The sequence below is a fragment of the Copidosoma floridanum genome, unplaced genomic scaffold (assembly GCF_036245765.1).
Source record: "Copidosoma floridanum isolate Cflo_tuat_1 unplaced genomic scaffold, Cflo_Japanese_pri ptg000013l, whole genome shotgun sequence".
Classification (NCBI taxonomy): domain Eukaryota; kingdom Metazoa; phylum Arthropoda; class Insecta; order Hymenoptera; family Encyrtidae; genus Copidosoma; species Copidosoma floridanum.
In genome coordinates, this window is record NW_028321890.1 from 10,018,438 (window position 1) to 10,034,328 (window position 15,891).

General features: G+C 36.1%; 1 protein-coding gene across 1 annotated transcript in view; it reads left to right on the forward strand.

Moving 5' to 3' along the window:
• Positions 1-15,891, forward strand: part of ChAT (Choline acetyltransferase) — a 137,899-nt gene that overhangs the window by 31,746 nt on the left and 90,262 nt on the right. Inside the window, exon 2 of the mRNA XM_014349666.2 lies at positions 6,061-6,152. Coding sequence (XP_014205152.2) covers positions 6,061-6,152 — 92 coding nt within the window. The remainder of the gene's footprint in view (positions 1-6,060; positions 6,153-15,891) is intronic.

Consider the following 15,891-nt stretch of genomic DNA (forward strand, 5'->3'; position numbering starts at 1 on the left):
AACATTCTTTATTTGTTTTGGCTATTTACACTGCAGATAAAGCTCGTAATTCATCACCATCCATGATTTTGGCAATTGTTGTATTTCCATATCATATCTAATTTCCTTAGAAAATCCAGTGATTACATGTTTTCCAAATTTTTTCCAATTTCTAAAAATGTACAAAAAAGTAAATATGTTGCGATAATTGTTTTCGTTAAGATTCCTGTTTTCTTGTAAATTTTACATCAGCATTTAATTTATTGATCTGTATAGGGTGAGAGCTTTGTTTTTATATTTCAAGTTGAATCACCAAATGACAAACTATTCAAAGAATAATGAAAATTCCCTCAAACAGATGATGGCTGTAAAATAATCGTGTTACCTCACTTTATCTTTTTCTAAAAGTTAAAAAAAAAAGCTTTAACCCAACAGAGTTGTTGTAGGTGCAGAAGTTCCAAAAATACATATTAGACTAGAGAAAAAGAATGGAAAAACAGTAACGCTCATAAATACACACGTAAAATATGAAACAATACCCGGAGAAGTACGGACTAAAGGGGAGGCGAACAAGAGCGTAAAAAAAAAAGAGAACCTGTTGTCGCAAGAGCGCGCTCGTAAACGCGCCAGGGCTGCACCGCTCAAAGCCGCTATCGATTCCCCGTCTCTTTCTATCTTCTACGCGTCCTCCTTTTTATATTCCATCCGACTCTATTCGAGCGCGACTCCCAAGCCCACCCCTCCGGCCACGTGGGCGCACTGTAGCGCGAACAATGCCGCATTTCTCGCCGACGCCCCTGAGCTCATCCTCCACCTCCAGCGCCCGCCGTCGTCGCCACTACCCTCCACGCGTTTATAGCCCTGGGTACCCATACATCTATACACACCACCTACCCCTTCTCCTCCTCGCCCTTCTTCTGCTATATTAAGTCGCGTAATTGAGATTTATTAATATAGAGCCCAGACCGCGCGCCAGCTGTATATACTTTTCGCGTTATCGCGCGCCCAGTCTCGTTACGCGCCTCTACGCGCCCGATCGAGCTGCTTCGGCGTCTTCGCTTTGTGTACATAATGCACGACGTACACGTATGAACGGTGTAGCTCCCATTCTAATGTTGGATACCCTCGGCGTTTCGGTCTCTTCTTTCGTGGGATGCTATTTTTAATACCGTGCATTATAGACTTACCGATTTTTTCATAAAGGGTTATTTTCATACTAAGCTATTGTTGGTGTGCCGTTAAGGCCTTTTTTAAAACTTTGTCAAAAAGTTCTGAGCCCAAAAAATTTGTATGAATAATAATGTAACAAATAACACGTAATGCATATCTGCAGGGTATTTTCTAATATTTACAATTTTTAACAGTCGTTTTTACCTTTTTTGAGTGATATGCTTTAAAATTACAATAATATGTGCACAACTTATTGAAAGGCAAGGAATCACGGATGTTGGTGGTTTATCACCAATTGACGCATGCTGAGGCCAGTCGTGGCCATCGTTAAACGAAGAGAGTAGTTCTTAGATATACAATGAGACGACATAAAATAAACAAAAAAGGAGTATCGATTGAGTACGGGATGAAAGTTCCAAAGTCAACAAGAGATCGAACGAGAGTTAATAGAAAGTTTACAACTCCGACTGAAAATCAATTTTGTTTTATTACCGGTACCCCCAACCCCTAAACCTAAGTCAACAGCTGTTAATAAACGAAAACGATTAGTCGATGCTCTGCGGTTTACTGAACACGAAAGTATGAGCTGGAATCACATTCTATTGTTATCTTGAAATCTGGAAAATATTAACCTAATTTCGATAGTAAATTAAATATAATTTTTAATTAATGACTTTTTTTTAATTTACCAAGCAACGCCAAAATTCTCAAGTTTATTTAATGAAATTTTTGCTTTATGGCAAGCATATTAACAGTATTTTATGAAGTGGACATTGTTGAAATTTTTAATCATTGTAACAACAATAGTTGAACTGTGACAAAGTTACAAATGATTTGTAAGTAGTTTATCAATCTTTATCCTAAAATATAAAATGTTTTTAAACATAGTAACAGATACGCATGTAAATTAGGGTTGTCTTTTTTGTACAGATTTCATTTTTTAATCATACATAACACTCGCTGAAATCCATCGTAGTTTACAATGAAAATCCTTATTATAAAATCCAAATATTGATGAAATTGACTAATGCCAGTACATACACTTTAATATGCCATTCACGTATAACGTAGGAACTTTAACGATTGTATGACAATGATTTCTCATCAGCTAAAATCACATGGTGTTAATAGTAGATAGTTTTTTTTTGTAATTTTCCTATTTTGTTCTGTTATTAAATTATCTTCAAAATGTATTTAGCCTAAGAAAGCCTAAAAATATGAAGTCGATACTTCTAATTTTAATAAATAAGATTTTCAATAATTTTTAATAATTTTTTAGTACATTAAGAATCATTAAAACGGTTCAAAAAAATTATTTTTTAAAAACTGTTAAAAATCTCATGCTTTTTTAAACAATAAATCAAATTTATCTTGCAGCACATGTAAATTTAAATTTGATTCAGGTTCTACGATTGAAAATTTTATTTTAGACTATAATTAAAGAATGTCAGTGATTGTGACTAAAAAATGAAATTTGAGAAATAACGACGACGGTAACATAATATGCTACTTTAATGGGAATAATTCAAAAATCAGTATACTTTTCTGTGCTTTATACATGAAGCTGAAAATTTGTCAAGCTTAGCTTGGATGGTGCAAGAAAAAAGAGTCGTTACAAAATATTTCACACGTACACATAAGTAAGACTCGCTCCATACGCGATCAGCGTGTCAGCGCCTTGCGTGTAGACGACGATAATATTTATACACTCCAAGTAGAACAGTCATGTTTCCACTGCCACATTGCATTTAAGTACTTATTTCTGAATCTCCTGATCCATTCCTTATTCGTTCTGAGCCGATGCAGAGATTGCGCTCCCTCTAGTAAAAATCAGGCAAAAATTCTTGCATGTAAACAAACGGCTTAAAGCATATATACATGCGCATAGCTGCTTGTGATTGGCTGAACGAAACAGCAGGAGGGGATCGTTGTTCTCTTTCTAGCCTGCCAATGTGCCAAATAGGCATGCCAATCACAAGCAGCTATGCGCATGTATATATGCTCTGAGCCATTTGTTTACATGTAAGAATTTTTGCCTGATTTTGGCTGGAGAGGGCACAACCTCTGCGTCGGCTTGGAGCTAATTGTGGGCTTTTCACCGAACTACACAGTGTGTAGTATAATTATACCAAAAATAAATTAGAATACCGGAAATTTGGTTTCTTTGCCATTTGCATCGTACAGAATTTAAATTATTCTTTGTATTAGCATTTAGAACGCCTATGACCAAATTAAAAAGGTCCTTGTATCAATAAAGTAGGTTTATATTTAAAAAAATCTTCATTTCTATATAGCCAATGATGCTTTATGAAAATACAGAAATAAAGAGGAACTTTCAAACGAGTTGAAGGTGATGGAATCCAGATATGAATAATATCGTTTGAAATGAATTTTTTAATAAAATAATTATTTAGTAATAATAATTATATTTTTGTTTATTTTTTTTAATCAAGCTGTTTACAAAATAGTCATTAAAATTCATCAAACGTTATTTTACATTACGCGACATACTCTTGTATGATTTAATAATGGAACTATAATGCTCCAGTAATTTCTTATTTCCCTTTCCCCCTACGTACAGAAATTAAATTGAATTTATATTTTAATTGTGAATCCACGTTTATTAATGTTTTTTCGAAAAATTCATTCTGCATGATTTTTTTCATACATTATATAAAGACCAATTATTGAAGTGTATTTTTTTAAATTACTAAATCATGAAATATTTTTATCAGAAAACGGTACAATTTTTCTTATTTTAAAACGAAGAATAATTTAGAATAAAGCTTTTTCATTCATTATGTGATTGGTTTAAGCTATGATCACGTGGTTATGATTCAAATGACAGTCACGGGTTGTTTGGTTGAAAAAAATTCAATGGTCAGTCGATACTATTTGTTAACTAAAAAATTACTTATCAAAATATGTATCATTAGAAAATTTTTTTTATCAGTGCGCAAGGCACATTTAATCGGTCTGGTTGTTATAGAAACGTAATTACCATTCCATTTGTGTTGTAAATAGTTATTCTTTAACACGTATGTATGTTATACGAAGATGCATAAAAGACAGAGGGGTTCTTTTCAAAAAAATATGAACTGTTTCTTTTTCGAAATTTAATTACTACTTTTTTAAAAAATTTTGGTGTTGTAAGACTATTAGCAGTGACTACTACAACTTTTTAATTATTTTACGAATGTCAAATACATGCATACATTCATTGAGAAGTTTGCATCTAAATATACATAATATTTACAAAAAAAAGTATGAGCACGCTTGAAATTCTATACTTGTAAATCTGAAAGGAATTTTTATTTAATAGAAAGAGTCAACGATCTTTATCAATATTTTGTTAATACTTAGTGAATTTTTATTTTATAGCTATTGAAGTAGAGCGCTTAGGTTTCGCTCGTGGTTGCCGTGGAAAAATAAATAAAATTTTACCACAGAAATCATCCATGTAAAGTTTGAAACAGAACATAGCTATATAAATATTGAAAGCACTACTTAATCGTCTGCTCGTAGCGTAAATAAGGATTAGAAAGGAGTTAAAGGCGGTGAAGGATAGTGGTGCACCCTCTGAAAAAGTAAATAAATAAAAATTAGGCATTTTTTTAAAGCAGATAAATTTGACCCCATTCATAAGTACTAAAGTGAAAAAGTAAATTTCACGGGAAAATCCTACAAACATATGGTACTATACGAATTTCAATTTTCGAATATTAATTTATAGAAAAGTGTAAGCTTGAGTAACTGTTCTACTGACCACTTTAGTGCGAAAAACTAATAAATTTTCCATTAGTTGTTTCTCAGGAAGAATAAGCGTGAATAAATGAATGAGTAAACGTTAGTCATTGTATTTTATTGTACTAATGTTACTTTTGACGAGTATTGTTTTAAATTGGAGTGCAATTAGACTTATTTTCTCTATTTCCTCACGCGAAAAGTTGTTCATAGCTGACATCAACCAACAGTAGATAAACATGGCAGTAAGTTGTTGTAGCACGCGTATTATCTTTGTGCGCAATATGCACACTCGAGGGACAAGCAATCACACTTAAGAAAAACGCGACCTCAGAAGCAATTCGAGTAGTTATCCCCATAATGTAAGTACGGGAAATATCAAAGACCAGGCAGACAGAGTCGTTTGCGGTAGCCACGGCTTCCGTTCGCAAAAGTTTCCCCCGGCTCGGAGCGGGTTCGCAACCCTCCTCGCGCATGCGATTGAACCCCTTTTTTGATTCGCAATCGTAAAGTTGGCCATCATTAAGCCGATTAAAAATCGTAAAAATCTCACGCGCCGGCTGTTGGATGGCGCACGAGGGTGGTTGAAAATTTTAATCCTCTCTTAGCACCCGAGAAAATGAGTCTCCGTTCGCCCTCTGATTAAAAAATTTACAACTGTTCCTTTAATTACATCGTTTTTTATATAAATCAACACTTTTTTTAAAATTTACTATATATTTTAATGAAAAAACCATTTTGGTTTTACCAAGTACGCCATAAATAAAATTGTTCCAAAAGCCAATATACAATACCACCCGAATAAAATGATAATGGCTAAAGACAGGATTGCTACCTAGTCAAAACCTCTGCCCTCGGAATGTGGGAGAACGGAAAAAGGGAGTGAGACTATTATTCCCCGACATTCGATGATAAGGATCGCAATATGTTGGTTTACGGATCAAATTCATGAATTGGTGGTGGCGGTGGTGTTATGTACCATCGACAGGAGCAGTTGAAGGGGGAGGGCCATTATCCGGGACATATCTTTTATTTATTGGGGTGTATTTACATTGAGAAGGAAAAGGAATGAGAAGGCGAATACAAGCAAGTAGAAGGAAGCAGCGGTAGAAGAGCAAAGATGAAGGAGACGTTGGAGTAATCGCGTGGCATTTGTTTGTTTTGCAGAGGGATGGCGGGACTCTGTGCTTGGGACCTCGCGACGCTTATTGTCCAGCATTGGCGGGCTCTCGAGGGACGCGTCGCCCAGCCCTACCACGGTAAGTGTCCATCAGCAAGCTTGTACCGTATTTTTATATATTTATACGCACCCATGCGTTGGGTGGGTACGCGCGTATTTTTCCATCGTGTGTAAACAGTTACACACCGAGCAAGATCCATGCATGGTGCATAGGTACAGTTGTAGTCGTAGTCGTGTCCTATACCAACAACTCCCTTTCCCTCGCACACCACTGCAACTCCAATTACGCTATTACCACAGGCTTTTTCTTTTTCTTTGCTTTTCTTTTCATTTTCTCTCCCCTGCGAGTCTTGCAAGCTCTACTTACAGCCAGCTGCTCGTTTATCCCTAATTGATTTATTCATTCTCTATAAGTATTTATGTGTGCGTGCACGCGGTACGGTCTCCCCCTTGGCTAGCTCGTCTTTCTTTCAGAGCGTTGCGTAATATTATTCCTACGTATCGGATAACCAAGCGCGTGGCTCGATGAATTATTGATTTTTAATTGCCGCGTCCGCATCGTGGTGCGGGCCAAATTTTTGATCGGATCGTGCATCCTTTTGTCTACCTTCATGATTTGTCTACGGTTGGATAATTCATCAGTTTATAGTTAAAATAAGTAGTGCGCCATTGCGAGTTTCCATTTCACGAGTCGAATGTACAATTTGGTTTGGAGTAGCAGAAAATTTTGAATGACAATGTTCATAATGATAGTATAGAGTTTAATTTATGTCTCTACATACATTTTTTTTATATTTAAATATTATGATGCTGTAAACCGTTACAGGGATGGAGTATTTTTTTTTTTTTTTTATGTAAAATAAAAATTTTTATTCATAAACCGTTGTTCATCAACTATTCGTTTTGAATCGATACATAATTTCAAATAAAAAGAGTATAATATGCAGACAAAAAAATACTATCAAGTTACTGTTTTAATATATTCGATTCACATTACTGTTATAGAAAACCAATTGGTGATTCGTAAACAACTTAGAACTATTTCTGTCTACTTTTGCCTGCACAAAATATAATGTTCCATCATATTAATAATAAAATGAGCAAACAACTCACTTACATACGTTTTTTCAACGAATAAATAAAATACTCATAATATTCTCTTGACATGAACATTCTATGATTCTATCGTTTACGTCCACTTATAGCTGTTTTATAGAAACTGAATATATTTCCGACATTTCAGCATAACAGAAAAAATAACTGCCTCTGTTCGTAAATCTATTATGCCATCTGAGACATTATAGACAAATGTGGTGTTTATATTCTTATTAAAAATTCACTCAAACTGTTTCATACGTAAGCACTTTGCGTCAATATGGAATGAAAAAAGAAGTATAAGTACAATGTTTCTTCATCCATAATTCTGGGCAAAATAGGGGAGTAAAATTGGCCAAAAAATCAGGTTCCTGGACAATTCACATTTGAACGTTTTCTTATATAGCCACAATAATATTGATGACTCAGGCATTTTTAACCATTTATACATTTTTTTTTTTTTTCATGTTTATGTAACTAAAAAAAGAAAAAAATAACTACTGCTAATAAATTAGCACAAATCTTTCTGTAAACACAGGATTATTCTTTCTATAAGTTGAATCAGTCAAATTTTACTGCGAATCAGTAAAATGTCATTTACTTATCACAATAAGTAAACGACTTTTCACTTATAATTAGTTAATATTGACTAATTCGACTGATCTAACTTTAGAGAATAAGAGAAAATGTGTGATTTAGTAAGTTTAGATAGATAAGTTTTATTGGTGAAATTTTGAATTGGAGTTTGATAACTGATGACCCTCTACGGCAAAAATCGTTTTAAAACCCGTAATAAGATTAAAAAAACTACATTTTTATTTTAAGGCAGCAATATCTTGAAAAAAATGAGAACGATTTCAAATGAAGTCTTTTATTCGAGTTGTGGCTAGCTAAAGATAATTACATGATTATAATTCAAATTAAACTTAAACGTCATCGAAAGAAACAGTTTGTGAATCGTTATTATGTTACAACCATTACCTAAATTACTTTACAAAAAAAATTTTAATTTATTATTGAATTTTATTTTTTTTGGTATGAAAAAAAAAATGTAACATGTGAGTTGTATCACTAATAGTAATAACCCTTATTTTAGGTTAAGTATGATGCACATTTTTTCTTAAATACGCGTACTTAACCATGGTTAACTTGCTTTGCATCGATATGTGCGAACCAAAGTTTTTAGTTAGAGGCTATGTAATTATTTGAAGTAATAATTAAAATGAATAAGCCACATTTGCAACTATACATTTTATTAAAAAAAAAAAAAATTAATTAAAATATTTGTTATAAATTGTTAGATGTATTTTCTTGTATTCTGCATATATACTAAGTTTTGTAAATTAAAAACAGTCAATGGTGTATTATAAAAATTAAAAAACTTCTTATTCAAGTATTTATCAGAGTAACATATCATTTATTAGAATGTTACAATCAACTTATACTTACGATAACTAAGCAGGTTTCTAGAATAAAATTTTTTTTTATCGTGTTGATTCGTTAACAAAAGAAAAAATCAATTGCCCATTAGAATAATTTAAAATAAGAAATATAGCTATTTTCATACTATTTAATACAAAATTATAATGAAAAAGAAAATTTAACTCTGGCACTTACAAATTTTTATGATCTACTCAGTACTTAAAATGATTTTTAAAATCGAAGTACAGTTTTTGTGCCTAAAAAGTAAGAAAACAAATTTTTTTTTTAATATCATAAAATCGTAGTAACAACTTTAATGCTGCATGCAGCAGTAATTTTTTAAAGCCACTATAAATATAAGAATACAAAATTTGAAAGCATTAGATTTTCAAAATCTGTCAACAGAATGTTAATACATGGCAGATTTTAACGCTAAATGTTAGTGTTTAGTAAATAAAAAATAAACTGAATGACATATCGGAATAATTCATAGCGGTAAAGTTATTTTTACGGCTAATAGAGTTCAATCGTTGTAGAAATTAGCTTAAAGTTGTGGCCCAAATAATTAAAAAAAACTTAAATAAAATAAAACTTAAAAAAAAAAAAAAAAATAAAATAAAATAAAAAAGAAAACTGTCTGTTGATAGCCAGAAAATCAGAGTAACAAGTTAAATAAAGCATATACAATTAAAATTTTTTCTTTGAGCTGCAATAAGGATGAGATAATGAAATTTGGGGTTCATCATGATTGGAATCAGTTGAAGAGTCACTGAGATATTACGTATTATTTTTAATAAAACTAATTATTAAGAAAACTCATTTTGTTATCAATATAAATAAATAAAAACAATCTATAGATGTTGTCGTTGGTATTCAAATTTTATGTCTCAAAAGGTAGAATTTTTTTTTATTATTACTTGATTTGATTCCTATTATAATTTCGAGTATTTTCTAAAAAAAATTAAGAAATTTCCTCCACCTACAATACAAACATCTTTAGCTTTAACGAAAATACAAAATTACTATACTTAGTTATCTTTATAAGTAGCTTAAATCGATTTTTAATTTATTTAAATACTAATAATTATCATTAAACAAATACTGGATGAAAAATGTACGTGAAATGAGATAAGTACGTGGAAAAACCATGAAATTATTAGTAAAATATTTAGATAACTGTGGTAATCAAAATTTTTTTTTTAGGGATTTCAGTGTATTCGTTAATAAGAGTTAAAAATTGGTGCCTCAGAATAAATCGTTAGTAACGGTTCGATTTAAACAATGAATTCTTCTCTAGCAAAAACGAATTCATACACTAAATATTGTGCAGTACATAAAATATTGCATACTACACACGTTTTTATACTAAACTTTTTTTGTATCCATGGTCATTCTCATATGAAAATTAATGCAAGTGTAAGAAATATGCTTATTATTTCTAGTATTACTATGATACACTTTTTAATTTTTAATATTTATTTGTTGAAAGGAAATAACGTTTCAATTTAGTATAGAATTTATTATTCCTAATCTTTGATGATTTACAATGTTTCTATCGTCAATTCATTTTTTTAACAAGTTATGGAATTGTTAAACATATAACGCTTGATTAATCAAAACAGCTTAAAGTTAGTCTGTCGGTACAGTAGAGAATCCCACTGTTACACTAAATGCTATGAAGACTCGTATTTGTTAAAAGTTGAGTACCAACAAAGTTAACTTCGAATGAATAATTAGTCTACCAGAAAGCAGAATTTTTCAACATATTCCAGGAGTGATTTGTTAATCTACCAAGCGATAAAGATAGAAAATGTTAATAACCCAGTATGATATAAGATGTTAATGAACAGTTAATCTGTGTTTTCAACTCCTTATGTCAATGTAACATGGTTATGGAATAATGAAGTTTAAAAAAAAATACATGTATGTATTGTCAATCTTCTACGAATTTTTATTACTTTAAGTTTCCGAGACGAGGTAGGAACAGTATATATGGAAAAATAAACTCTAGTTTCATCGTCTATTTGTAAAAATGATTAATAGAAAAGATGTACTTAAAAATAAGGCTGAAAAAATCGTCCACGTGAGACCATATTTAAATGTCTGTATTTAAGTTTCGACATTGTTTCCTTAACGATTTCATCATGCACTTGGCTCTATCTTCCATAACTTAAAAATGTATCAAACAATAACTTTTTTGACCGTTACCATTTTTATTCTGCGCGAAAAAAAGCCAGTCAAGCCCAGCCGTGAAATCCAAGCAAACAAGCACTTAAAATAAGTATAAACTCATCACCAAATGGGGATCTCGAAAGTACACCGAAAATACTGAACATCGAATCGTACCTCATGGACTAGTAATTACGGAGCAAAAACGCCTAAAGTTTGGGCGCGCATAAAACGCCGCACACTCCGGCTAATAAGCTGCGATTTTCGAAAGCAAGCGAAGCGCGTGGGACAGGAAGAGGGTTGCGCCTCGTCGAGTCGGACTTCAAAGCGAGAGTGTCGCTAACTGAGCTAGCACAACCTTCCTCCCCCCCCCCGAGCCTGAAGCAAAAGGGATGGGACTTGAGCTGTTTCCGATTTCCCCCAGTCCATTTCGTGATTAAGAGCAAACTTGACCGAAGCGCGCGTACTTGTACCTTCCTCTCGTCTCGACTCAACTCCCCCGACTCATCTCGATATGCATGTCGCTCGTCTGTTTATAATTTTGCCAGTCGTGTGTGCACCTTCAAACGTTATCGTGATTCCACTTTTTCTAGAGTCGAGAGTCTCCCTTAATTCATCGGCAAGCGCATTGTAGCTCAGCTGTTCCCTGGGAAACATTGATGTATTCATAAAAGATGGTCGATTGCGTTAAAAAAAACCAGTTACTCACTTGATTTGAATTTGGATTGAAATAAAGTCAATTGAAAATGTTTCTTTCAACATTTCTAATTTTTTAGGGGCAGCATTGCTATTTTATTCACTTAAAGGGAACAAAGTCCTTTCATCTATTGACTTGATCTAAGAATTATCATTTAATCTTTGATTCGTGAATGATTTAACACCATCATCATGAAAATTTTGATTCTGTTTGTGAGCCAACACTTCACTGTTCACATTATCCTGTGAATGACCTAATAGGAAAGAAATCTCTGATCCTTTTGAACTAATTTAACTAATGCATTCAATAGCAGCGTAGCTTATGTAAAATTCAAGAAAAAAAAAAAAAAAATGATTCTTCAATTGCAATCCAAATCAGCTATACCTTTTACCAAATGGTTTGTAATAATCACTGTAAGCTCATAAATCAACCCTCGTCCGAAACACACCAAAGGAACTCCACTGAATGATAATAGCCACTTGTGTCGACTCCGCACAGAGACCGCGCCAATTGTCGCTGCGACACCGTCGAAGAAAGAGCCAGCGACGACTTTGTAACACAACAGCTGAATTCCACTCCCGAGTACCGGTATACATAACTAAAAAGCCCCCATCCATCGGCGCGCACCCACGCGCGCGTGCAATCAGGGCTCTGGTTTTCAATTACCCTGGGCAATTATTACGGGCGAGCTCGTGAAATCGCCAACGCGGGAGTTGCGAGTACACAAAAGCCACCGCGGAAATCCGCACGCGCGCAAAGGCCTTCCGCACATTCGTCTTCTGGGTGTATTTATGGGGCCGATCGGAGAGGAGGGCTCCAAGGTATATGTACGCAGCGAGCGCGCGTGGGGTCAGAAAAATAAGCCTCGAGGGGAGAAAGAGAGAAACGCGGCGCGACTGCACTAACCGCATTTCGGCGGCTGGGCGAGGGTATAGCCAGAGCTCGAATGATAAAGTGTGCGTTATTATATACCCGAGCTTGCGAGCTAGGTGGCGTGTGTGTGTGTGTGTGTGCGGGCGTAATGAACACGGCCAGTGGGGGGGAGAATGGTAGATTACTCGTGTCATAATAGAGCGGCAGATGGCACGTGACTCACCGCGCACCGCCCGCCGGACCGGAGGCCCGCGGGCTTTTCGCTACGATTCGTAAATAAATTAGCCGCTATCGGGGCCCTCCGCTCTCGCGCCCAAGTTCGCATAGGTGTGCTCGGTTTTACCCGCGCGCCGGCTGTGTGTGTGCGTCTCTACCCTAATAGCTAGTTGATATATATATATATATATATATATATATATATATATATATATATATATATATAGAGGGGTGGGGGGAGTTTCCGCCCTCGAGCTCCACGGGCTCGGATATTTACGAGCGACCCGTGACGCTGCGCAAAGCAAAGAGACACGCGGTAACAAAAACGTCCGCCGTAGCGCTTCTATTATCTGCGATTTTGTATTATCGCGCGGAAACCGTCGATTCACGGAGCTCGGTGTATTTGGTGCGGGTAATTGTTAATGTTGCGAGCTACGGGCTCGTGTGGGGACTGCGGGCGGATACCTTGCAGAACGTTGTACACCAGGCCTTTGGTTTGATTTATGGAGCCGCGATGGCGCGAGGCGGCGGCGATGGATGATTTGGCAGATGCACCCCAATTTGTCTCGCTCAAGCTCTGCTGGATATTCCACGTTGTACGCTGGTAATACACAGTTTCTGCTCGATTTATTCACCATTTACTGTTGCCACACATGTACTACATGGCAAGGCTATTTATTTGTAAATGTAACACACGCGCTGCTGCGTGGGTTTGATGATGTGACGCGTAGGTGCTACAGAGTTCACGTGAAATCGGTATAGTCAGGTGTACTCAACGCGAGAGGAGAAACGAGGACGGTGAGCGAGGTTTTGAAGTATACCAGTGAAAAGTCGAGGTTGGCTGACGAATTGAATCAGCACTCCCGCGGAAGTAATCACTCGGAAACGTGGACCAAGCACTCGGTTGGGGAGGGAAGAGAAAATAGCGCAAGCACGAATGAAAAAATTTTAGCTAGCTTTGAAAAAAAAGGAGGGAGGAAAAGAAAAATCAATGAAACTATATAGTATCCAGTTTGTGGGGACGTGCTGAAGCATCGGCAAAAACTGAGGGTGTAGACCGACAAAAAGCTCGAGCTTGCAAAGAGAATCGCGAAAAAAGTGGCATTGCCGTGCTGAGGGGAGAAAGAAAGAAAGCGGGGTGGGATACAAAGGGGAGCCGGAGGGGCAGGATTAAAAGGAAAAGGTAAGCGCAGCGAGAAAAGAGAGGCGCTTCGAAGCAGAGGCAGAAAAGGCGCGCTCTCGTGTTTGCCCGGCAGGAAGCATTTCTGGTTGTGACAGGGCTGCGGCGGTGGTGGCTGTAGAGCTACAGAGCACACAGAGATGGATACAGGCCTGCCTGGGTGTTACTAATTGGAGGGGCGCCGTGAAGGAGGAGGAGGAGGAGGGGTTTGGGGCAAAACCTTGTTATCTCTTAATTGCTACGACCCTACGCGCTTGTTTTGCATCGATGAGGGAGGGAGGCAGTGGTCTCTCTCTCTCTCTCTCGGGAGAGAGAAAGAGTTTGGGTGTAGTTGGATTGGGTTCTAAGGGGGTAGGCAGCCAAACGTGCCCGTGAGATAGACGAAGAAACGTAAGGTTGTACCAACCTTACAGTGCAATATTGGAGATGTTCTCTCGCATTGGTTACTTTAAATATACAATATCATCTACTGTATGTGGGTGTACGTACTTAGTATCTTGGTCTCGATCTTGCCTCGACCTGGTGGCATTTACCCTCATCTTTTTGTACCAAGCTTCGGAATTTCGTTTCCACATGTTTTACTCATATTCAGATATCTTTAACACAAACTAGTCATGTTGGTTGTACCTTGAGATCCTTAATCGATGGTAACGCTGTAACTTGTTTTCCATAATCGCTCAAATGCATATTGTGCATTGTAGTGAATGGCTGTACCTATAAAAAAAGAATGAAATTGTGAAAAGAAAGAGAAAGCCATCGAGTTTTTCAAGTAATTCAACGATCAAATTAACACTTGATGGAAAAAATCGTACCGTTCAAACAACTGAAAAAAAAAAAAGTTTCATTAGAGATTAATTCGTTAACAAAAGATGTATTGAAGTGACATTCACATCAATCTATTGTAATAATCGTCAAATTAACAAAACACTAAAAAAATAATCGTTCTAGCTCATAAAACAGAGTATCGTCTAGCAATAACAATCACTCGTACTCAACAATGCAATAACCTCTCCAAAACAAGAGTACCTCTCAGTCCTATCGTAAATTAAAATCTCCGAATGTCCAACAGACGAAAAAATGTATTCACGCTCTTGTGGTTTGACACGTGCGAGTAATGGTAAGACCGAGTGAAAAGACAATCATTAAGTCAGCCACAAGCCGACAAATTGAATGATCACAGTAGCCGATACAGCAAAAAAAAAAAAAAAAAAAAAAAAAGGTAACATGGCCCACTCGACGCTACATTATTGCGAGTCTGGCAGTGTGTGCATACATGATGGTAACGCGAATCGTACGATACGTAACGACGGACGAAGACGGGCGGGCAACGCTATAATAGCGCTGGCACGCGTGTACGTGCGTGTGGGGTCATTGTGTCGGTCGGTCGTTGAAGAGGAGAGCTAATCATTTCGAATTCAGTAAGCTCGAATGGTGGACACGTCCGATTGATTATTATCACAAACTACCGGCTAGCGTGCCAAGCGAGGGGTGCTACGATGCGGAGTTGTCTCGTCATTGTGACAGAAATGGACATGTGCATATACACGGGGGTGAGGAGAGAGAGCCTCGTGCGCCAATGAGAGATACTCGAGGAAAAAAAAAAATACGTTCTGCTCTTGGTATACCTGTGCCGACTGCCACAATGCTGCTGTTGCTATTTTACTGTCGGCCGCGTGTCTCCCCGTGAACATTCAAGGGGATGTACTTGACCTCAACGCACGTGTGCACTTACGTAATCCTCATGCGCTTAGAAGGGTGACTATTTTCTAGAGTAAAGTGAGAATTTCTATGATTAATAACCATGACAGTATGCTGAGCACACTTACTGCTTTTATTTATATATATTGTATTTTATTGGGCACAGTTATTTCTATGAAATTTACTAAACAACACGTATGGTCATATCGTTGATTATTTGACATACATTGTCATGATAACCAGATATTGTTTTAATTGTTACATTGACTGGACTTGATGTATACACATGTTGCACAAAGATTGATGTACAAATAACTTTCCCAAGGCAACTTTCGTTCAGTATTTTAAATCCCAATCCTTCGTGAACAAAACATAATTCAACAAACAATCGACCAAGGTATTTCACGAATCCAATGAATAATGAAGTCAAGTTGATACTTCAAAAAGCACATGGTCTACCTAGAGAGC